This window comes from Lissotriton helveticus, chromosome 8 (genome assembly GCF_964261635.1).
Source record: "Lissotriton helveticus chromosome 8, aLisHel1.1, whole genome shotgun sequence".
In the NCBI taxonomy this organism is placed as follows: domain Eukaryota; kingdom Metazoa; phylum Chordata; class Amphibia; order Caudata; family Salamandridae; genus Lissotriton; species Lissotriton helveticus.
Genome location: NC_136069.1, coordinates 1,658,679,577 through 1,658,704,357, shown reverse-complemented (window position 1 = coordinate 1,658,704,357; position 24,781 = coordinate 1,658,679,577). Strand labels below are relative to the sequence as shown.

General features: G+C 47.6%; 1 protein-coding gene across 2 annotated transcripts in view; it reads right to left on the bottom strand.

The window, feature by feature from the left end:
* Nucleotides 1-24,781, bottom strand: part of DNHD1 (dynein heavy chain domain 1) — a 659,975-nt gene that overhangs the window by 488,748 nt on the left and 146,446 nt on the right. For both annotated transcript variants that reach the window (XM_078658741.1, XM_078658742.1), the window contains exons 5-7: nucleotides 23,427-23,537; nucleotides 21,988-22,144; nucleotides 9,477-9,728 (exon numbers count right to left, since the gene is read on the bottom strand). In XM_078658741.1, coding sequence (XP_078514867.1) covers nucleotides 9,477-9,728; nucleotides 21,988-22,144; nucleotides 23,427-23,537 — 520 coding nt within the window. The remainder of the gene's footprint in view (nucleotides 1-9,476; nucleotides 9,729-21,987; nucleotides 22,145-23,426; nucleotides 23,538-24,781) is intronic.

The window sequence follows — 24,781 nt, the reverse complement described above, 5'->3', positions numbered from 1 at the left end:
AGATCCAAACAGATGTCCAAGACTGGTGGGGGAGGCTACAAGTCACCTACTCTCACTTTCACCCCTCTGGAACTCTTGCCGCAGATTTTCTGCCTCAGATAAGACTCTTTGCTGATGCAGTAGTTTATGGTATGCAGCCTAATAGCGAATGGGGCTCAACAGGAGGGCGCGAGCTGCACCCGGTACTAACCGGGCCGCCTCCAGGTCTGCCTGGGGCACACTTTCAGCTGCCTCCGTCTGACGGGGGCTGCACTCGCTAAACGCATGAAGTGCCCAGCAGGATTCTGATGTTGCCTGCTATGCCCAAGGTACGTTAAAGTTTTTGGTCCTAAGTCATATACTACCCAACAGGACTCAGAACTGTGATGCCCTCGCAAGTACGCTCACCTGCGTCTTGGGTCAGACTGGCTGATGGTGGTAGTAAATCAAAGGCACTCCGTCCGCCTTGCCTTGCCTCCTGTGCTGCCTCGCAGGGAAGCCACGCATTTTCCGTCTTGTTGTCACCGAGTAAGCCCCGAGGATAATTTGGGCTGACTAGAGCACTGGGGTTGGGGTACTGAGGCTTAGACCCACACGTTTGCACTTGGCCACAATAAAATGCAGGGAAATGTGGCAGGCTAGAGCCCCCTGCCCGAGCCAAACAGCATCTCGCTGCCCTCCCCCGGCGAAGAAGCCAAAAGCAGTGTCCAAGGCAAATATCGGCGGGGGCTGCCAGAAGCCGGGAGCCGAGAGCTTGACCACAGTAGGTTACCGGTTACAGGATACCGGTTGCAGGAGTAGCAGCTCGATGTCCTCCCGCTCACTCGCGGCTGCCGGCGGTCAAAGCAAAAACGTGGCAACTGGACTCGCTGATTGCTGAACGCTCTTTGCTCAAATCATCTATGTTATGTAATTATACATTAATCTCACATGGAGGGACAGGGGCTTAGGAGGTCCAGCATACAGGCCCCAACCAATAAAGCGAAACAAAGGAGTATGCTGTTCCTAAGGAGGGAGGGAAAGAAGAAGAGAGGGGGAGGAGGAAAGTGAGTGGGGCGACCAAGCCTCCACAGGGCTTGGTCGCCCCACTCACTGCTGCCGCTCCTGCCTGCCTTTACCGCCTCCTGCCTGCAGATTCCTTCGCTCGCTGCCCGCTGCTCCTGGGAATTTCCCGCTACTCCTGGGAATTTCCCGCTGCTCCTGGGAATTTCCCGCTGCCCGCTGCTTCTTGGAATTTCCCGCCGCTGCCTCCCTGCGGCCCCGCCCCCCTGTGATTCCATTCGCAGCCCCGCTCCCGCCACCCAGCTGCTCCTCCCTCCCGGCTCCTTACTTATGACGCCCCCAGAGTGACCACGCAGCGGACGCGCGCAGCGGGAGCGCCGATTGAGCGCCAAAGGTGCGCCAAAGGTAAGCCCGTCTGCGCCCGTCCGTGCCTGGCCCGCGCCCAGCGCCAGGACCCCTGGCCCTCCCCGCCGAGGCAAGACGACCCGACTGACCTACGACGCCGCCACTCTCAACGCGCTCAATGCCGGCCGGACCCACGCCTGCTGCCGAGCCACCCCGAGACGCACCCACGGACCCTTCACCTGCTGCACCTGCAAGTTCACCTGCCTCCAAACCTGCCCCGCACCCGCCAAGACAAACACCAGCAGCAACCACCTCAAGTGCATCCTGATCAACACCCGCTCCGTCCACAGACACGCCGTGGAACTCTGGAACCTCCTCGACCCTACATCACCGGACATCGCCTTCCTCACGGAAACCTGGATGAACGCCTCCTCTGCACCCGACATCGCCATCGTCATCCCGGACGGGTACAAGATCATCAGGAGGGACCGCATCAACCAGACCGGAGGTGGCATCGCCATCGTCCACAGGAACACCATCCGCATCACGACCGACGCCAACGACTCCTTCGCCGCAGCCGAACATCTCCACTTCCAGATTCACACCGACCCTAAGACGACCCTCAGAGGCACCCTCGTCTACAGACCCCCGGGACCACGCACACAATTCAGCGAAGACATCACAGACTTCATCAGCCTGCACGCCCTCCCCTCCACTGACTACATCCTCCTCGGGGACCTCAACTTCCACCTGGAGAACAACAAGGACCGCAACACCACTGCCCTGCTGGAAAACCTCGCCAACCTCGGACACAAGCAACTGGTCAACACCCCCACCCACTACGCCGGCCACACGCTTGATCCCGTCTTCTCTTCCAGCAAGTACATCACCTTCAGCCACGCCACCGGACTCCACTGGACCGACCACAGCTGCGTCCACTTCAGCTTCAAAAGATCCACGACCCACCACCACCCGCAACAGGTACCTCACAGGAATTGGAGCAAGATCACTGCAGACCAGCTAACCACCTCCCTCAGCCAGAGCCCACCCGCCAACACAACGGACCCCAACGAAGCAGCCCGCAACTTCACACAGTGGCTGACCGCCTGCGCCGACGACCTCGCGCCACTAAAGAACCCTCCCAGCAGACCCAGAAGCAAGAAGGCATCCTGGTTCACCGACGACCTCAAGGACTCCAAGAAGACCTGCCGCACCCTCGAGAAAGCCTGGCTCCTCGACCGGACCACCGACTACATGACCGCCCTCAAACACGCTACCCGCAAGCACCACCAGCTCATCCGCACCACCAAGAAGAAATCCCTGAAGGAACGACTGGACAACAACTCCCACGACAGCAAAGAGCTCTTCACTATCGTCAAGGAGTTCTCCAACCCCAGCACCAGCACCAACGACATCACTCCGTCACAAGACCTCTGCGACTCCCTCGCCTCGTTCTTCCACCGCAATATCGCCGACATCCACAACAGCTTCGGCGCCCCCCCCACGCATCCAACCGTCGAACCAACGCCCCCCACCGCCACCCTTCGCACCTGGACCACGGTGACCACCGAAGACACAGCCCGCACGATGAACACCATCCACTCCGGATCACCGACCGACCCCTGCCCACACCACGTCTTCAACAAGGCCGACTCCACCATCGCACCCCAACTTCGGAACATCATCAACGCCTCCTTCAACACCGCCACCTTCCCGGAGAGCTGGAAGCACGCCAAGATCAGTGCCCTCCTGAAGCAACCTACAGCGGACCCCACCGATCTCAAAAACTTCCGCCCCATCTCGCTCCTCCCTTTTCCTGCTAAAGTCATCGAGAAGATCGTCAACAGACAGCTGACCGCCTTCCTCGAGACGAACGGATCCCTTGACCCCTCGCAGTCCGGCTTCAGAGCCAACCACAGCACCGAGACCACCCTCATCGCAGCCACCGACGACATCCGGACCCTGCTTGACAAGGGGGAAACAGTGGCCCTCATCCTCCTGGACCTCTCCGCTGCGTTCGACACGGTCTGCCACCGCACCCTAGTCCAGCGCCTCAGCAACATCGGTATCCAAGAGAAGGCACTGGAGTGGATCATCTCCTTCCTCGCCGGAAGAACACAAAGAGTCCGCCTCCCCCTGTTTCGCTCCGAGGCCACCGAAGTCATCTGCGGCGTCCCGCAAGGATCTTCACTCAGCCCCACCCCCTTCAACATCTACATGAAACCTCTCGCAGCCATCGCACGCCAGCACAACCTCAACATCATCTCTTACGCCGACGACACCCAGCTGATCCTCTCCCTCACCAGAGACCCCGACACCGCCAGAACCTGCCTACATGAAGGGATGAAAGACGTCGCCGAGTGGATGAAGGATAGCCGCCTGAAACTGAACTCGGACAAGACGGAAGTCCTCATCCTGGGATCTTCGCCCTCTGCCTGGGACGACTCCTGGTGGCCCCCAGCCCTGGGCACCGCACCCAAGCCAACCGACCACGCCCGCAACCTGGGCTTCATCCTGGACCCCTCCCTCTCGATGACCAGACAAGCCAACGCCGTCTCCTCATTGTGCTTCAACACCCTGCGTATGCTTCGCAAGATCTTCCGCTGGATCTCGACCGAGACCAGGAAGACTGTCACCCAGGCACTCGTCACTAGCCGACTGGACTACGGAAACGCCCTCTACGCCGGAACCACAGCCAAGCTACAGAAAAGACTCCAGCGCATCCAGAACGCCTCCGCCCGACTCATCCTGGATGCCCCCAGACGCAGCCACATCTCCAGCCACCTGAGGAACCTGCACTGGCTCCCCATCGACAAGAGGATCACGTTCCGGCTCCTCACCCACGCACACAAGTCTCTCCACGACCTGGGCCCCAAGTACCTCAACGACCGCCTGACCTTCTACACGCCCACCCATCAGCTACGATCCACAAGCCTCGCCCTCGCAGCCGTACCACGCATCCGAAGAGCCACCGCCGGAGGAAGATCCTTCTCTTACCTGAATGCCAAGACTTGGAACTCCCTCCCCATCCACCTTCGCTGACCCAAGACCATCTCGCCTTCAGGAAACAACTCAAGACCTGGCTGTTCGAGCAGTAGCATACCCCTCCCCCCAAGCGCCTTGAGACCCTCCCTGTGAGTAGTGCGCTATACAAATGGCATGATTGATTGATTGATTGTAGTCCAGGCGCTAGGATGAGAGTGAGTAATAGCACAGGGATAGCTCCAATAAGGAGCAAGGGCACTCACACACCCGGAGGGGTGTCATGCTTCATCATTAGGCAGCTCCTTGTTGGGCCGGAGCTGCAATGCCCAACAGGCCCTTCAAGGGGGGCTCTCTGCCGGAGTTCTTTTCTGGTTGCCGTGGTGAAGCTAGGTGTTTTGAGGGGGCTTGTGTGTCGTGTGTAGAAGTTAAACGAAGTGAATGTGATCTAAAAATAGCTACAAGAGGCTCCAAAGGTAATTTTGAAGGCAGTACCTGTTTTGTGATGCGAAGATCCACATATTTCCAGATATCAGAAATGCCACTGTGAAAAGACGGAAGGATCTTGCACTGTCACAGAAGGCCTTATTGGACCTAGGTGTGCAGAGAGACAGATGACTTTCAGCCAAACTGAGGGTCACCCATGCTATCAAGCAATAGCTTTTGCGCTCTGGAGCAAACTGCACCCCTCCAAAGTGAATGACAAAGGAGAAAGAGGGTTGCTAGTTGAGGGGACCGTGGGAGTGTGGGTGCCCAAGTAACAATTAGCCAAGCTGTTACTGATGGGGGATAGGTTCCTTCCCATCAACCACCCGCATTGCAGGTCAGACAGATATTTGACTGCTATCTGATCCTTGGTCACACTGGTATGTTTAGCACTTACATAGCCTTATAAGGTCTGGTAGAGGTCTTACATGTGTTGTTATCGCCCCCACTGAGTTACTGGTACTATCATATAGAGATAATGCCACAAAGGAAACTTTGGAACAAAAACGTCCTCTCACCAAGGAGCAAGACTGATACATGGTAGAGAACGTGCCAGAGAATGACAAAATAACATTTCTACTTGATAAAGAAAAGAGCTGCACAGTATCCAGAATGCACAAATGGAGAATACAACCCACCAGCAAAGCAAACCACATCAAACCAGCTAATCAAGAGGCACACAGAACTATAAATAGATTTTAACAGGAAATGCATGCACAGTAAATACCTGTTCCACAGGAAAGCTGTGTTACAAATACCAGGACAAAGCATCTAATCAATACAAGACAATCAATCTGATTTTGACGAGAGCGGCAGTGGAGATTCTGCCAAAAGGCTGAGAAATTCTAAACTGGGGTCCAGCCAAGATATTTAGTGTTGCCGTAAGCAGTGGAGATAAAAAGGTAGCAGAGACCTCTTTGGCTGTGAGTAGACTCCACTACAGTCAACAGATCTGGCCTTGACCCTTGTATAGATACTCTATTGCTGGTGGTAATGGAGCCATAGATGAATGGCAGTGATACCTCTTTACAGCATTCCGAGTTGCTGCACACTAACAGCACAATGAATCACAAGATAAATTATGAAATATAGAAAATATGTAGTTTCGAATGTCAAAAACAGCCACAGAAAGAGAGATAAATAGTTCAGGAACTTCCAATTACACCACTTTCATCAGAACCAATGGGAGACTAAGGGCCTGATTTATATTTTGGCGAACTGGTTATTCCATCACAACGGGGAATGGATACCGTGTCTGCCGAAATATAAATTCCATTATATCCGATCAGATTTATGTTTCGTTCAAAGGCATATCTGTCACCATTGTGATGGGGTAACCTGTCCAGCCAAACATAAATCAGGCCCTATGTCAAAATTACCTGACCATACCTGGCCAAAAACAAACAGAGCAAACAAGAACCTACCATCACAAGCATTCATACCTGAATAGCATAACCGCACACAAACAGACAGCTACAAATCCGAAAATTTACAATTACATGTTGTACAAACCCACTGACCACAAATACCCACTTGTCACAACAAAGAGAGAAAAAGATGCCATACTATGGGCAAAGTTAAAACAGAGAAATAAAATGTGTGGCAGATATACATAGGAAACAAAGCATGGCACAAATGGACGAGTGACCAGATCTTTAACCAGGAATACCTATAACATCCAATGGCACAAATGAGGATTTTACTGTGGCCCTCTCCAGGAAATAATTTCTTTTGATAACTACAGATGTGCAACTCAATGCTAGATCTATTTCCAGCTCTATAATTCATGGATTACTTCTCTTCTTGACCACTTTGCCCCTGCTAATTCTTCCTCTTCTAGAGGGCTTAACCCTCAAGAATCTTGATACCCAGGAAATGTAAGCTCCCTCATGAAGCTCCCCCATGAAGCCTACAAAAGGACTGAATGTCTCTGTCCAAAGTACTGCTTTGTGGCTGCCACAATGAAATAGAACAGAGCGCCACAACCTATAGATTTGCCATTACATCAGCCTGTACTGACTATTACAGATCCTCAGTACTGATTTCCACCAACACAATGCCAGAAGTGTTTATGATAGCAGAGAGCTCTCTAAGCCCATCTACATCTAATTATCAGTACCCAATTCACCATCACTCAAGAATGACCAGACTGCATCCCCAAAGATAAGAAAATCAGTTCATGAGTCATTCAGAATTCTTCCTCACTTCATTTTCCCATCCTGCTCCTCATTTTCCTCCCGCTCTGCTTGAGGCTATCACTTCGGCCAAACTTTTGTTTTATCCGGTTTAAACAGATCTGTGTGGGGTCTAATCACTGAGACTTGCCCTCTCCGCCAGAGCTCCTGTTCTCACTCACATGCACAACTCCTCTCATTGTCCAGCAATAGTTCCATTCTCCTGGAAGCAAGCGGTAATGTTTCCGCTTCTGAAAACTGGTCTCGCTCTACACTATGAAGGAAGCTCTACCTCTCCTCTTCCCCTATCTTCTAAAATTTTGCTAAGTGTAATTAACTATGATCTTAATATGTGGCATCTAAAACAAGTTTGACAAGTCCCAAGCCAGGTACCGCCTTTAGTCAAGCCTGAAGTCTGTCTAGTTGCTGTGGCAGACGACCTCCAGGTAACTCTTGAAAAGGGAGGCTGCTGTGCGCTTATTAAGCTTGATTTTTCTCCCACCTTCGAAAAAAGAACCTCACCAAATTTAGAGACAATACTTGGTTGAGGTGGATGGATGGTAGATGAAGTGCCCTATTTTGACATACCTAGTTCCTGGATGACCTTATCATGTGGTTTCCACCTGTGCTTTCCCACCTTCCTTCAAGGCACTACCCTGAGAAGTCCTCCAAGCAATGTTGTAACCACTACCATGATAACATAGATGCTCTGCCACTTGAGTCCCTTAATCACTTCTTTGACTTTTCCATTGTTTGCTACTGTATGGCACACAGTTATTGGTCGGACTGGATCTGTCTGCGACACTGGCATCAGTTTCAGAACTGTCTTAAAGCTGCTGCTTACCTGAGTTACCGCAGATGAACAGCAAGAAGATGAAAGTACTTCTGATGAATACTAGTCCTTCCCTCTGGTCTGACAGCTGGTGATGAGATTCTGTGGGTGCACTTCTTTTACACACACTGTTTTCTAGAATATCAGCACCCTATCTGATAACAAGCTCCTTTTCCACCCCAGATAAGCAAGGTTTCCTCTACTTAGTTACTCTGCCTTAAAACTCATGGACATTTTCCTCTTTTCCCTTCTGACTTTCAAACAACAGCTGACTAGGAAGTGATTACTTCTAGATTGCACTATCAACACTCCTTGTAGCTGGAACTGCCAGGTGTAGTGCTATCCAACTCCAGGCTACTCAGAACATTGCTGCTAGACTTATTCCTAATGTATCTTGCACATCCCTGTACCTTACCATATCCATGCCCTCCAATGTCTCCCAGAAGAAAAACGAATGTGCTTCAAAAGTCTCTTCATAAGTCATCATTCCACACAGTTGAAGGGCCTGCTCTATTTGCCCTCCTGTTTTTCCTGCTGTGGACCTCCTCATGTTCTAAGGTCTGCCTCTTCAGCCTTGTTCAGTGTGCCACCCCTTTGCCAGGTTTCTCTGGGCAGACGATTTTTCTCTTTTCCAGAGACACATCTTTCATACACATCTCACATCCTAGCCCTTTACTGACACTCTGTCCTGCTGATCTCCTTGTACTGTTCTGCTGTTCCTGGTTATACCTGCATTTCCTCCTGTGCTGAAAGCAGTTCCAATGTAAAGAACAAATAAAAATAAACACAAAGAATGCACTACACATTCCACAATGTTTGCTCCAAAGGGACACCCTCCTGCACCAACAGCCAAAACCATCAATCCTCACACTCACAAAGCATGCTCAGTGGTGCACATCCTGGAGACAGCTGATGCCGAAAACCACGTAAACTCCTAAAATTCCACTGCACCTCAGATGCATACTCAAGTGAACCCCCAGGAGGAGGAGGAGGAGGAGGAGTTAGAGGTCAAACAAAGGGGGTTTTCAGCAAATTGCTACACTCTTGGATTACAGCAACCAGGAATGCAGTCAGAGATTCATATTCAGTGGAGGCACCAGCATGTTTCATCTCACCCACTCATTTTTGTTGCCCCAGACCACACTCTGCTATCTCTCATCTGACACATATTTCATGTGTTAGCTCAACCTTTCCCTACCACAGATCTCCTAGGTTCTTTCTGCTAGCTCCAAGATGCTCCTTGGAGTGAACGCCGCACTTTACAAATAAACCCATTCATTCATTCACCCAAAGAAAAGAAGCCTTACACCATAACCAAGGACATAACGTTTAACAGTACTCTGATACTATGCGACTTGGTCCCCACCGAGAGGTAACAAGACATAATCGCCAGTCCACACACATCTGCAGATTTCAAGTTGTAAATAGCACACAGACTTAACAAGAGAGACAAGGAGAGAGAGAGGAAGAGGGAGAGAGAGAGAGAGAGAGAGAGAGAGAGAGAGAGAAAGAGATAGAGAAAGAGGATGAGAGAGAGAGGTAGGGAGAGCGAGAGAGAGGTCTGGGGAGAGGGACAGACAGAGAGAGAAAGAGAGGCAGAGACAGAGGCAGAGAGAGCATCCACAAGAACAAGCAGTCTTGTTTTCAGCAATTATATTTTTGACCTCTATGCTCACCTGCAGGATGTTTTGGACAAATGTTGTGATCTCCTCCTGAACAATCGTGAGCAGGTTTTGTTCAATCATGTGGTCCACCAGGAACGCAAGGTTCCCCAGTCTGTTCAGCCAGGACTCAGCCTGATGCAGCCTCCTTTCCAAAGATGTCTGCTGTGTTTTATGCAAATAAACAGAATCCTTCAAAACAGCGGGTTTAGAATTTTCCAACTGCTTCTGCAGGATCTCCACCATCTTGAAACTGTCCCTTCGAACCTGCAAACCAAGCATATTTAAAGACTCTTTGCAGCAGAGATTCCTCCCATTGCATGCATTGTACCGTAACACTCAGAGCAACTGAGTACTTACAGAGACAGACAGCTACAAGGATAGACAGACAGATAGATAGATAGATAGATAGACAGATAGACAGATAGATAGATAGATAGATAGATAGATAGATAGATAGATAGATAGATAGATAGATAGATAGATAGATAGATAGATAGATAGATAGATAGATAGATAGATAGATAGATAGATAGATAGATAGATAGATAGATAGATAGATAGATAGATAGATGGAGTGAGGGCGATAGATAGATAGATAGATATAGAGAGAGAGAGAGAGAGAGAGAGAGAGAGAGAGAGAGAGAGAGATAGATAGATAGATAGATAGATAGATAGATAGACAGATAGACAGATAGACAGATAGATAGATAGATAGATAGATAGATAGATAGATAGATAGATAGATAGATAGATAGATAGATAGATAGATAGATAGATAGATAGATAGATAGATAGATAGATGGAGTGAGGGCGATAGATAGATAGATAGATATATATATATATATATATATAGAGAGAGAGAGAGAGAGAGAGAGAGAGATAGATAGATAGATAGATAGATAGATAGATAGATAGATAGATAGATAGATAGAGTGAGGGAGATAGATAGATAGATAGATAGATAGATAGATAGATAGATAGATAGATAGATAGATAGATAGATAGATAGATAGATAGAGTGAGGGAGATAGATAGATAGATAGATAGATAGATAGATAGATAGATAGATAGATAGATAGATAGATCGATAGATCGATAGTTAGATTGAAAGATACACAGGGAGACAAATAGATGGATAGAAGGATAGACAGATACGCAAATATGCAGATAGACTGACAGAAGGCCAGACAAATAGACCAGTGGATACATCGATAGATAGACAGACAGATAGATAGATGGTTTCAGTCTTGAGATGTTACATAATCAAGTTTTGTGAAGATGGACAGTGTCTTTTGAGGGTGGTGTGATGGTATAAACTACATCATTTGACAAAGAAGAGTATAATAGCACAATGAGTAAACAGAAACTTGAATCATTCAATCTCTAAAATACCCTTCGGTGTCATCACAAAACATGTATCAGGAGATTTCTTGCTTTACAAATCTTAAGAGTGTATTTTTTGTAAATGTTATATTATTTCTTCAAACTTTTTTTTCAACTGTTAGTTTAATACAGCACTATCCTAGCTTACTGGAGAAGCAAAGCTCTAAACAGAGAAGATTTTTATTGTAGCAGTGACATCACAGATGTGAAGTTCTGTATATAAAACCCTGCTGTGCATGGAATGAGATGGAGAGTGAAATGCAGAAACAAGAAAGAGATAGAGGGAGGGTTAGTTAAGTACAGTTATTTTAGCTATAATGCGAACCACAAGGGGACAAAGTTAATCACTCAGAATTGCACAGGTCTTAGGTCGAGCCTGGGAAGCGCATGCACTGCTCTGCGAGGCATGCTGTATTCGTATATGGGCTATCGGGGACTTTGGACACATCCTCACCACTTTTGGTTGTTTAGTTGGGCTGCTTTTTAAAATCTCTTTTCTCCGTTTGGTTAATAATATTGTGCAACTGTCCCGCCTTAGAGTGCTTGTTTCCCTCCCAGCGGACATCACCAATAGATTATTTTCATTGGCTAGCTCTAACCATCTCTTGACTTTTCGCACACCCTCCTCCCCTCCCGTCACGCGCATATGCAGCATGTCGTTAACTAGAGGGGGAACATTTAGGCCCTTTTCTACAGGCCACTGGCCTGCTGAAGAACTCATGGGACCCCAGAGGTAAGATCAAGATTAAACAAGCATTTTCAATGCAATATGTCTTACATTACTGAAAGTTTGAACTACTGGTGTTTCAAATAATAATGCAATGCGAATAGGTCAAGCTTTCAATAATACGAGACCTACTGCATTGTATCAAGTGAGGAAGACAAGATTACAACAAAGACCTCTAGGTTCCAGATAAGCAATTTAATCAATGGACCAAAGCTCCTCCATAACATTTAATGCAGTATTTTAGTTCACAAAGGGCCAGAACTAGACTTTAGCAGACCGTACTCTGTCCATCAGGATTGCAGGGGACATAACGTCCACCATCCGCCAGATTTACTGATCACTATTGGCCCGGCAGAGAGCTCGTACCTTGACAGGAACCACTATCATCGTGGTTCCTGTCAAGATACAAAATGTTTGTTGGACAACCGCTGTCGGTTTTGAAGGCCATCCACAAAACTTTTACAAACGTTTTGTTTTTCAAAAACAACGTCCCAAAGTGGGAGTTTGTTACTGAAAACAAACAACTAAGGATCCCAAGCATCCAGGGAGTTTTTTGCTTCAACGCTATGAGTACTGTAAATTTGTTACCAGTAACATTTTATATTAAGGGACCAAAAAAAGTGTCGTAATATCAGGAAATCCGCACCCGCTTATTGAAATGTTACTGTTTTATATTAGCGACCTTATCGCAGATGTCAGAAAACAGATTATTAATTTGGGAGAAGGTTCCCAAGCTAGCTGAACAAACACAATCTAGTCAGATCACTGTGAATCTCAGCTTAAAAACCTGGTATCTATGCTAGCTAGGACACACACAGCAGGAACTTCAGCACAGAAATGTGTGCTAGGTTCAAGCAACAGCAAACAACATTAAAGTTGAGAACACGATTACATTCCAACATTTTTGTAAAAAAAGAAAAAGTTAATAATAAGAAGACAAAATTAATTAAACCTGGAGAAGGAAGGGAAAACGAACATTGCATATAACTATATTTATATGATGCTTACTTACTTACTTACCATGACGAGGCGTTGAAGTGCTTTTCATAGAGATGTTTAAAGTTTTTGAGGGGAAAAGCTTTCAGAACGCATAATCAATATTGAGTGTTCATTGTAGACCAGGTCTTAGGTGTGATTTCATGCTGATGGTAATTGAGGAGGGGTGAGCTGTACCTACAGGGTTGCTAAAGTTAATGTTTTTACCTTAGGACTTTGTCACTTTCAGGTTTTTAAAATCCTCCAGCAGTGCAAGGCAGAAGTCGGAAGCCAGCGAGGGACCCTCACAGTCAGACAGGTGCCATCAAGCGCCAGCTGAAAGCTTCTGTTTTGGCAGCAATAGGTCAGAGCAAGACAAAGCTGGATTCATAGTCGCTGGGGTCGCTTTGCAGCTGGGATACCAATGCCACCTTGACCCAGTCCAATGATTCACTTGGAATTGTATCACTTTTTCTGGTTCTTGAACTCTTCTAATCGGGACATGCAGGATTCTGTAGTCAGGTAGGGCTACATGTGGTTGAAACACATCACAACCAGGTCCATATACAGACTTTTTTCCTGAAGAAAGGATGTAATCCTTTGTGGAACCAACAGAGTGCTTTGAATTCTCCCACCAGGGGTCTCTATAGGACGAGTGGCAACTGGTCAGCTTGATATTCTTGAGAGCAGGGAGACCATTTGCCTTTTGTGTCCACATAGTAGCAACAGAATGCCAAGCAACTGATCGATGGGGAGCAGTTCCAATCCCTCGGTGCAAGGAGCAGTCAGGAGTCCTTCAGTCGCCCTTTGGACAATTCTGGCAACATTTCCATGGAAACCCAACCTCTTGTACTGCACTTGCTTTTGCCCTTTAATGTAGGATTTCTTGAAGTCCTTCATACAAGATGGCCGTAGCCTTCATCCATTGGCAATAAGCTAGGGGCTTATTTATGAGATCCCTGCAACACTTTTGCACCAAGTAAAGTCCTACATGCGTGACACTGGGCTCTCATAAAGATTTATGAAGCCACGCAAAGCCACACAAAGCCACCCTGTGTGGATTTGAGTGGCCTCATAAATCCCGAGTAAGGTGACGCAGCTCAAATTGCTGCGTTACCGTACTCTGCGTCCAGGAGGCGTTTCATGGACGTTGCGGTGGGTTTTCCCACACAACACCTATGGAATTTGACGCTGACCCAGATTTAAAAAAATTTGTAATACTGGGGAAGCGTCAAATACGTAAGCCTGCCCAGGTGAAACATAACACAGAGAAATGACTTAATTTCTCCTTGTTTATCCCTCTTCTACATAAAAACGCCGCTTAGGATTGTTTTTGTGCAGGAAGGTGCCCCTTCCTGCACAAAAATGATCATGTCGCTCCAAGATCCCTGCTATTCAGTGTGAGGGAGGTAAAGAGGTCCGGGATGACGATCAAATAGCAGAAGCGTTCAGGGAGTTCTATGCCTCTCTCTACGCAGCTGATACGACCCTAGACACGGAAGCAGGGGACGCCTATCTAGAGGAAGCAGCGATTACGGTCCTCAATGAGACTAACTCCCAGTCTCTGGAGGCCCCGATACGCTTGGAGGAAGTAATATCAGCGATAGCGCGCCTTAAACCGCTCAAAGCCCCGGGTCCGGGCGGCTTCTCCGCGGGGTTTTATAAATCTTTCTGCCCCCTCCTGGCCCCAATCCTGACCAAACTCTTCAACTCCTTTCAGGGTCCTGGCCCCATCCCACAGGACATGCTAGAAGCCGACATCATTGTCCTGCCGAAGCCGGGCAAGGACACGACCAGGTGCGCGGCCTATCGGCCGATCTCACTGCTTAATCTGGACCTCAAGCTATTCACCGGGATTCTGGCCGCTAGGCTCGGCCCGTGCCTTCCGGGTATCATAGAGCATGACCAGGCAGGCTTTATACCTCACCGCCAGAGTTCCGACAATACCAAACGCCAGCTGCACGTCGTTGACAAGGCCCACTTCAATGACTCGGATGCAGCCCTCCTGTCGGTGGACGCAGAAAAAGCGTTCGATAGGGTAGATTGGAAACACCTCGACAGGACGCTAGCCAGGTTCGGCGTAGGTGAGAGATTCCGCTCCTGGGTCGCCAGCTGTTACGCGTCACCACGGGCAACCATCCGGGTCAACGGAACAGGGTCTCGGCCCTTTGACATCAGACGTGGTACCAGACAGGGGTGTCCGCTCTCACCGCTCCTGTTCGCCTTGTACATAGAACCGTTCGCACAACGGGTACGCGACAACCCGTCCATTAAGGGCATCCGCTTCGTAGGGGAGAGTCAAACCATCAGCTTATACGCGACGACATCTTGGTAGCCGTAGACAAACCCGAGGTATCGATCCCTGCCTTTTTAGGCGAAATGGTGGCCTTCGGGAGAGTATCAGGCTTTAAAATGAACATCGGGAAGTCTGTGATCCTACCCCTGGGGCACAATACACGCCTAGCCAACAGAGACCTGATTCACATTGGAGGACTATCCACCAGCATGTCCTTGCCGTACCTCGGGATCGTGCTGACACCCAACACGGCCCAAACAGTCGAAAACAACTACAATCGGCTTCTGGCCACAGTGCAAGGGGACATTCAGCGATGGCGCCAGCAGCCGCTGTTGTGGCTCGGGCGTGCGGCGGCGGTGAAGATGTCCTTGCTGCCCAGGGTGCTGTATCTTTTTCAAACTATCCCGGTCACTCCCCCAATAGGTATGGTCAAGAAACCTCAGGACATCATACAACACTTTATATGGGCTGGAAAACGGCCCCGGTTCCACCGCGACTTAGCCATGCGGACAACCGCGGAGGGCGGCCTGGGTGTCCCAGACTTACAACGTTACTTTCAGGCAGCGCAGCTCCGCTACCTCTTGGAGTGGTCCCGCCCTACTTCGGAGAAATACTGGTTATTCCAGGATAGAGCGATGGCTGGCATGCCCCTGTGGAGAGTCCCTTTCCTGGCACGACCGGACAGGCCGGCATACATCAGGAAATCTCCCATCACCCAGACACTCCTCCAGGTGTGGGACGTGGTGGCCGTCGCCAAGAATCTCACCTCCTTCCCATCGCCGATGTCACCCCTGCTGGACAATCCGGACTTTCCGCCAGGGATGGCCCCCGGCTCATTCCCTCAACGGCGACAGTCGGACTGTAGGTCCGCCGGACATCTATTCGACACAGACGGTTTCATGCCGCTAGATACCATTCAGGATATGTACAGGATCGAAAAACCACATCGATTCCAATACTTCCAGCTCTGGCACTGGCTCACGAGTACAGCCATTGTCCCACATGTTAGCCGGCACCTCACGGCGTACAAGAAGTGGCTCGTTACAAAAAACACCGACGCTCGGGCTATATCAGACCTATACAAACTCCTAGCCCCCCCCCCCTACTACAACACGATCCGCAGGTCAAAGACGATGGGAGCGGGCAATAGGGCGCACACTTACGGACAAGGAATGGCAGGATATCTATTATAGAGCCCGCCACACAGCCAGTAACGTGGCCAGTCGGGAAGTGGCTGTGAAAGTGGTGTATTACTGGCATTTGACTCCGGCGAAGCTCCACCGGAGCAACCCACGCAGGGATCCCCATTGTTGGAGGGGCTGTGGCCAACCTGGGACACTGATACACATACTTTGGGAATGTGCGGTAGTGCAGGAATATTGGGAGGCAGTGCTTCGGGAGGTGGACCAACACTTTGACACAGACTTCCCCCGCTTCCCAGCCTACACGGTGCTGGGCCTGCCAAACAAAATCACGTTCCCGCTCAAGTCCATACGGGGAAGACAGATGGGGCTGGCAGTAGGAGCAGCGACACACCACATCCTCTCACTATGGGGTACTTCACGAAAACCCATGCACTTCGGGTGGCTCCATAGATTATGGTACATTATGGGCATGGAGAGGATACAGGCCTCCCTCACACAAAAGTCTGACTCATTTCGGGAGACTTGGCAGCCCCTAGTCTCACCTTTGACCCAAGAATTTAATGAGCTGACATGCCCGAAATATCTCAGGGTCCTTCGCCTGGTGGATGAATTCCACAAAAACACAGACACCGAGCATACACGGCGTTACATGGATATGCAGCGGATCACACCGAGGGGGGGTGAGGGTGGGGAGGGGACTGTTGGAGGGAGGGGTGGGATCTGGGGCGGGGGGCAGGGGAAGTTCGGGCACAGGAGTTGTTATTTGCAGGATTCCGGCTCATATTGCCCCCACTGGCTTGCATGGACACATTTCACCCTCCCAGGGATGGGGAGGGGGGTGCGAGCAAAATGCGATATGGGAATTGTCTGACCGATGTTGTGTGCCATGTTGATGAAACCAATAAAACAGAGTTGATAAAAAAAATGATCATGTCTGCAACGTAGGCACCCATGCACTATTGTGCAAGGGTGCCCTATGTTGGCACTAGGCTGCAGAAACGGCGCAAGGGCAGGCAGAAAGAACAGAAATGCACTGTATTGCTTAAATAAGGTGCATTCCTGCCCTTTCACTTTGACATAGGGCAGACCAGCTGCGCTGCCCCACGCCAAAATGCCATAAGTGAGGCCTTTAGTGTCCAGTGTCTGACATATCTCTATTAAATGAGGGAAACTGCCATCCCCAAAAATTGGAACCAGTTTCTCCTCTTGATGTGCACTAGATGAATGTTCAAAATGGGCTCCGGGAAGGAATGGTTCCGTCCTGGGACCCCATTTGGGATTGATACTTCAAACACAGGACTGTTGGGACAGTCCTTTTGATGTCAGCTGTTCCTGTCCCCTCCCAAATGGCTCATCCTTGCTATGTTCTGGCTATTTACACCACTGGAGACTTCCTGCTCCCATGATTACACTGTTTAGCGATGGGATTAATTGCAGAGTTAAGTCCAAATGGTGTTAGTCAAATGCTTCCTACAATTGGAGTGCAAACTAAAAGGATATTCAGGGAGGGACAAAAGCTGGTGTGTGCGGCGTTCACTACTGGTGGGTGTTGCGGAAAACACCACAAACAAAATTAAACTAACTTCAAGCTTGCAGAAAGCAGGATTTCAGATACCGCGGCCATTTTGAACAAAGTCAGAGTCTCATCACTTCCCAAAACAGTTTGTGTTTGGCAGTCGTCAGAGGATCATCTTGGAGCCAGTGTCTTGAGGTAGGAGTGTCGAATTGGAACTTTGGACTTTTTACTTTTTTCATTATTTTACTAAGATCGTTTTCCCGATCATTACCATTTCCAAGGCCTTGTATATTAGAAACTATTTCGCGTGCACAAAATTTTTTATCACTTTTTTTACATTCTTATTTTGTATCCCTCCTGTTTTATTGTTGACACTGCATATAGGGTCATTTTCTACTGGACTGGAACTTAGTGTGAACTTACATCCATTGAACTTTCCAGTAAGTTCATAAGTCATACGCAAAGCCTACACCGCAAGGAGAACAAATCATTGTTTTCTTATGTTTTCAGTGAGAAAACTGCATTAAGTTTTAGAGGAGAAACAGCTAGAGGACTTGTTACTTCAGGTAATTAGGTAAAAGGATTGCTTATGATTCGAATGTTGATAGGTTCTTGTCATTGCAGACTTCCATAAGCAGCTTCCGAAGAGACTGTGACAAACCTTGCGCTAGTGTTTTCTCTCTCTTCCATTTCCCCTTTCCCCTCTGTAAGGGCTGCTGCGATTTCTGTTACAATTAGAAACCAGGGTCTCTCTACAAAGGTGGATAGGATTAGCTTAATGGCACTCCTGCACACCGGTAACAACATCTGTGAACTGCGATGGGAGACCAGTCATTCACATATATTTGTGGATGTTTATTCTAGTCCTACGAGTGGGGCTCCACGTTAAACATTCTTTATCCAGTTTGTTCTCAGGTAGCAGACAGTGAATTTTTAAAAGTTACTTTTCCATTAAGTTTATCAACAACCTATGTTCATCACTGAGTTATATTTTTGTTACCAAGCAATAAAACACTTTCAATTCAATTTCAAGCATATTGCCAGGCTGAACTGTGAAAATTGATTTTTATTGACTGTCAGGAACCACATTTGTGCAACCTTACTTGGCCAGAGTAAACCTAATAAAAAAAGAAGAGAAGGATTAAGGTCCTGGTTAAACCTTGTCTGGTCAACCTTTGGAGAGACCTCTAGTTAGGGATCTTTGCACATTATTAGATGGCCGCCGCATTTACTGTACTAATCCGTGGCATCTTAAGACTCCCATGATGCCATTATTGCCAAGAGGTGTGCGCGCGCTTCCTGCTGCGCACTTCAATTAGTTTCAGGAGATAGAACAAACGCATGTTACCGCTCCTCCTCACGACTCTCGAGTGAGGTAGCGGTTATTCCTTTCTGCCAAGTCATTTCTGGAGATTCTATCTCCACTCCTAGTGGCAGAATCCGGATTTTCTGTGAGCAGGGCGAGAAGCATATTTCTCGCATTCTTCAGAAGAAGTTCAGTCTTCGCGTTCCTGTCGGCTCTTTGTAGTAGTCCCAGTCAGAGTTTTATCTGCCTTCAGGATCTGCAGAGCGGACTTTCAGCACTTCGAAGCGACCCTGGTGAAGTACCCGTCTTTGTGGTGAAATCAGCATTCAAGTAAGCTGTACGGGTCTTCACCTGTAGACAGGGAGGCAGTTCTAAAACTAAGTGGGGGCCGGTGATAAGTGAGTGGAGTTTTAAAAACCATTACAGTTACCAAATTAAATTTAATAGAAGAGGCATCTATATGGTATTAAAATAATGTGTACGGTGAGCATGGGGAAATTATTGTCCGCTCACCGTGGTAAAATTGGTCAACATGTTTCTGCCAATTGGCCCAAAAGGTTCCGTGGCATTCATCAGGACCAAGAAAGGGCTCAGTTCTTACCAAAATTAGTGGTGAGAAGGTACCACTTGGTGGGATGACCTTTGTCACACTCCACCGGAGAAAAGGACTCTCATCAAGCCCTTGGAAATTACCCTTATCTCAAGGGGCGTCTCTCGTTGATACACCTAGTATCCCCTTCGGGGTGTACAGATGGACACAACTAGGAGTATCAGGTGGAAAAGTGAGAATAGAGTAAAGAGTGAGACTGCTTGAGGCAACTGAGACAAGAATACTGACACAGAGTTAAGTACAGGATCCCTTCTGATCTGTGTGTTAGGTTTGCATGTTAGCTATTGATGTATTTAGAATGTGTGTAATGTACATAGGCTAACAAAGACTTATATACCACTATTATTCCTATGGTCATTCTTGACATTTTCTTAAAAACTCATATTTACTGTCGAGTAGATATGATTTTTATCATGCTTGTGCCATTTTGTTTATTGAATTGGTCCTGATTTTTAAAACTGGTTTGATTACGCTCAAGAGCACTTCTTGCTTGGGACGTAGATTTAGGCACACCTCTTGCTGGTAGAGACTGAGACAGAGTTAATGAACTTCCTCATATGGTGTCTTGTAATGCAGGTTATAAATTGACTCATTACAATTTCTTGCACAGGTCCTACAGAACACCACGGGGACTTCAGAAATAGGATCTTACCCGCTCAACAGTTTGCCTCAGGTGTGGAATGGACAGGGAGGATTTTATGCATCTGGCCTGGCATTGTGGAGGTGTACAGGGATACTGGGCACAGGTGGTCCTGGAAATACACAGGGCAGCATACATCGCCTTTCATTTCACCCCAGCATTCTGTCTATTGGTGTCTATTGGGCAATATTGTAAGGACAAAGGGTAAAAAATCTCCTATAAATTTTTGCAGTTGGCTCTGGTGTCGGCCAGAAGGTGTGTGGCCATCACTTGGTTGGGACAAGCCACCCCTAATTTTGGTCGCTGACGCGGGGATTTCATGGAATGGGAGGTTGCAGAGGAGGCTCATTTAAGACTTAGCATGAGCGATGAAAAGCCGCGGAGGATATTGTTGAGTGGAGTGGTCCCTGCGCTGGGTTCCTAGATCCAGAAAGGGATACTGAGGTTGAGGGCGTAGGGATTGTTAGTGACTACGAAGATGAGTGATTGGTTGGGTGGAATGTATGGATAATGCATGATCATTGTTTCTTGCTAAGGGTGGATTGTACGGGAGTGGTCAGTTCATCCTGCAAGAGACTGGAGAGAAATGTTTCAATTTATGTGTCACTTCATTATGTTGAACCACCAGGGAAATAATATGATATATACTTCTGTCTTCCTCTCTGCTTTGGGAATTTTACTGTATGGGGTACTTAACGTCAATAGTGTATGGTGACTGCTTGATCCCATCATGTGTTTCTCTGGGGACTAGCCTGCTGCATGAGCCACAACTACCACTGGCGGGTAGAATGTCTCAGTCCCTGTGACTCAATAAGACAGTGTTAAGTTACGTTGGTAGGGCAACCCCTTCCCACATTAACCTGTTTTCCGACACCTCCCCTTTATCATTCTTTATTGTGGTGTTGCTGACCTAAAGGCTGATCCTTGCCACTAATTAAACCACAAAACTTGCCTTTGTAAAACATAACTCTTCCACTTATGCTTCCTGACCTTGTTTATCAGTGTAATTTGTTCCTATAACACCAAGAAGCTTGAGTGATGAATTACATTACACATAAATTAGCATAACATAGAATAACAAAGGCAGTCAATATGCAACATTTGACAGTAACTTGCTCGAAGTTGGACAATGCAGAAGACTGGATCTTTTGCTGCTCTTGTGATATACAGTGATAGTTCATTTACTTTAACTGTGGGCATCTCTGAATGTTGACTACAAAATAGGAGAAGGCGAACGGCTAGTCATATGCGGCTGGTGCCTGGAGATGTGATGATAATGTGGTACAGTAATATGAGGAGGCCACGTCCTGCCAAAGTGAGGAGGCACAATGCTGAGGATGTGAGAAGGATGAGACGTGATGAAGCAAGGCTGGTAAATTCTGAGTATTAAAGAAGCTCTGTGCATAATAAATCATCCTGGAAGACCTCTGTTTGTAAGAATGCTGGGGCTTGAGAAAGGAACCTATTGAGAAGGTTGAGATGTCAGCATGTGAGGCCAATGATTTCTGAAGTTTAGATATGGCTGGGAATATATTAATATAACCAGTCACATCTCAAGTAGAAGAGAAATGGTGTCCTAAGATGTAGGAAGATCAGATGTTTTTGACCAATAAGTACCAAACAGTTGGAACACATAGACCTTGACATTGAGCAGGTAAAGGCTGAGTGCTGTGAGACAGGCTCAAGTCCGAGGATAGGTGATGTTTAGACTGCAGCCTGCAGGGAGTGCTGAATGCGCAGAAAAGGCGGAGTTTGAAACTAAAGCCAATACAAAAATATAGGTTTGTGAGATGTGTGTTATAAATATGAAGGGTAAATAAAGACTGTCCCATTTAGATAAGGCAGATCCCATAAGCCCCCAGAGGATGGACCATTCCAAGGTTTATTCTCACATGTCACTTTGAGGTTTACAATGTATTCCTTACCAGTTCTAAGATCGTAGTACAAAGTGCGAGAAATTTACTGAGCTGCCCTTTTGCTTCCTGGTTCTCATGAATGAATGCCTCCTGAAGATCTGCGAAAGAGAAACAGTGAGACTGGCCCAAAGGAAGCCAGTGGATAGTGTGGAGCTCCTGAAGCAACCTTTGAGGGGAAGAAACAATAGACATCATGATAAAGTTCCTTTAGTAAAATAAAAAAATAAATCCTTACTTCTTATTTAAAAGAGTATAGTTAATGAATCTTGACTGTACAGGCATTACAGCACTTTAAACACCATCTAAATACCAACCTTGTAAAGTGGTCCTAGAGAGATGGCCGTGCCCTAACTGTACCTGTGACCCGACAGCCCTGTGATGGATGGGCCGTTAGAACAGAGGACAAGGATGGTGGAGCCAGCTAGGGACCCGCTATCAGAAAGCCTGTGGCTGCCCTGCCTCTAAGGCCTTGACTATAAGTTAAGCAGGGTGTTATTCCTGGGTGGGATACGGCTCATTCCAATCATAACTAGCCTGGTTTTTCTGCTGCCAGGTTTTTTTGGGCAGAAAACTTGACTCAGTTTTACAGGCTGGATCACTGTGGGATTGGGTTGCAAGTATAGCGTAGCTTTGATGACAGACCCTTGCCCAAACCCCCTTCTGAGACAGTGGGAGAGAAACATATCATGCTCCCTCTGCCAGGTCACATCATCCCCTTTCTGCTACTGCCCTACCCACACCCACCTAAGTCCCAAACCAGCACCCTGCTCTCATGTTCCGCCTCCTCAGAGCAGGTGATAAGGGAGAATATTAATCCCCACATAATTGGGAACTATGTTGGAATTTCACCAGGGAAAAATGGGTCCAGGCTGTTATTCCTCATCCTGTGCAGATTAACGTGCAATAGCTGGATTTATGTGCGGAGATACCAAGCAGAAATGCTATTTCTGGCCTCAAGGTTGTTGTGTCATGGGACCTAGGCCCACAGCTGCTAAAATAACGGACACTAGTTGTGATGGTGCATAACTGGCTCTGGACGTGTGAGCCTGGTCACTTTTATTGGCAGCGTCACCTGACCGGTGACACCTGTGATGGGTGGGTGGGGGAGGGGCTGCCTTATCATGTGTCCAGGAGAACACTACAAAGGCATCCGCGCACATAAATCTGCATTATTTGTAGTTGATGCCTGAATGGGGCAAGGAATCTGCGAGTTTGACTGAGGAAGCATCTGCTGTTTTGTGTACAATGGCTGCCCCTGTCAGACTCTAGGACCGCTTTTGTTCCGTGGGCATTTTGATGATAGCCACAGATTGGGGTTGAGATGGTACATCCAGTGGGTGCAGTAAGGTGCTGTTTCCAAGCACTAGCCTTGGGTATCCATCACACAGATACAAATAATACAATCCATTGGCAGGTATGGCAGAGATGCTACAGACACAGGTACAGACCTGGAGATATGCTGCAAGCTGGCACCAAAGTGTGGCACTGCAATGAGAAGTTGGCATCCTAAAGCTTCCTGTTTCTTCACCAAATGCAGATGGTTCACATTCCTGAGCCAGCTGTGGACAAAGCACAATGCTGGTTAATCACAACAATCACAAATGTATTATGATGTAGATTTCTTGATTCATGTAGTCAAAGTCACGAGCTATAAATGGCAAAAATCAACAAAAGTTGGTTTCCGACTCTACTTTTGATTATTTCTTTGACAATACAAGATTTTTAAAAAACTAGATATTTATGCTGAGAATTTGACGGACAGTGGAGGAGCATCAGCAGAATGGCACAGTATTTGAATGGATGAGGGACAAAGAGTGCAGGAATTAATTTTGACATAAAGGCCTTCGATCAGGAAGGATTTTCAAGATGAGAATCAATGAGAGTATGATTGAATTTGGAAATCATGCACATAGCCAGTGATTATATTAAAAACCTATCATGGATGCGGCCCACCAGGACCAGTATTGGTCAGGATCAGGATGATGGGGTTATGTGAACTCCATCTTGGAGCATGTCAAGAAAGTGGCCTGTCTTTGGTGAAGGGTTTAAGCCCAGATGAAGTCTCACTTACCAGGTAAAAGCCTTCCTGACGAGGTAGAACTTGAAGAAGGGAATGTCCTGAAGCAGTTTCCACTGAATGGCCTCTCTGTGCCAGTCCCCCAGAGTCATCGAATCTGCCCCTTCTTCCGGGTGGGTATGTAAAACGCCAAAGGGGGAGAAGACATAGTGCTCGGGGTTTACTTGAGTCTTCGGGACCACTACCAAGTCATAGGGCCTGCAAAAAAACCCAGAAGCTATAGAGAAGCCAGTCAATAACCCTTAATATGTGTGCCCTTACTTCAGTCAAAATCTCCTCCAACACACACAAACAATATTTCAATGGGATACATTCCCAGGCACGATAATAGAGCAAAGTACCCTCCGGGGCACCTCCTGTACTCCACCTAAAGGACAACTGCTGTACTCAGGCTACAGGGCATCTCCTGTACTAAGGATACAGGGCATCTCCTGTACTCAGGCAACAGGGCATCTCCTGTACTAAGGATACAGGGCATCTCCTGTACTCAGTCTACAGATCATCTCCTGTACACAGGATTTAGGGCATCTATGCCACATAAATAGTTATTAAAATACACTTATATTAGTCCCTGACGCACCCCTAACAAGCGTGACCTTAAATGACAAGCACATTTCGGAAGCACGTTCTATCTCACTTCCGAAGGAGTTGAGCAATGTAGACTTTGCCAACTCCATGTGTTTTTGTGCCATTTGGCAGACTAGCTTGACTCCAATTGGAAGACTG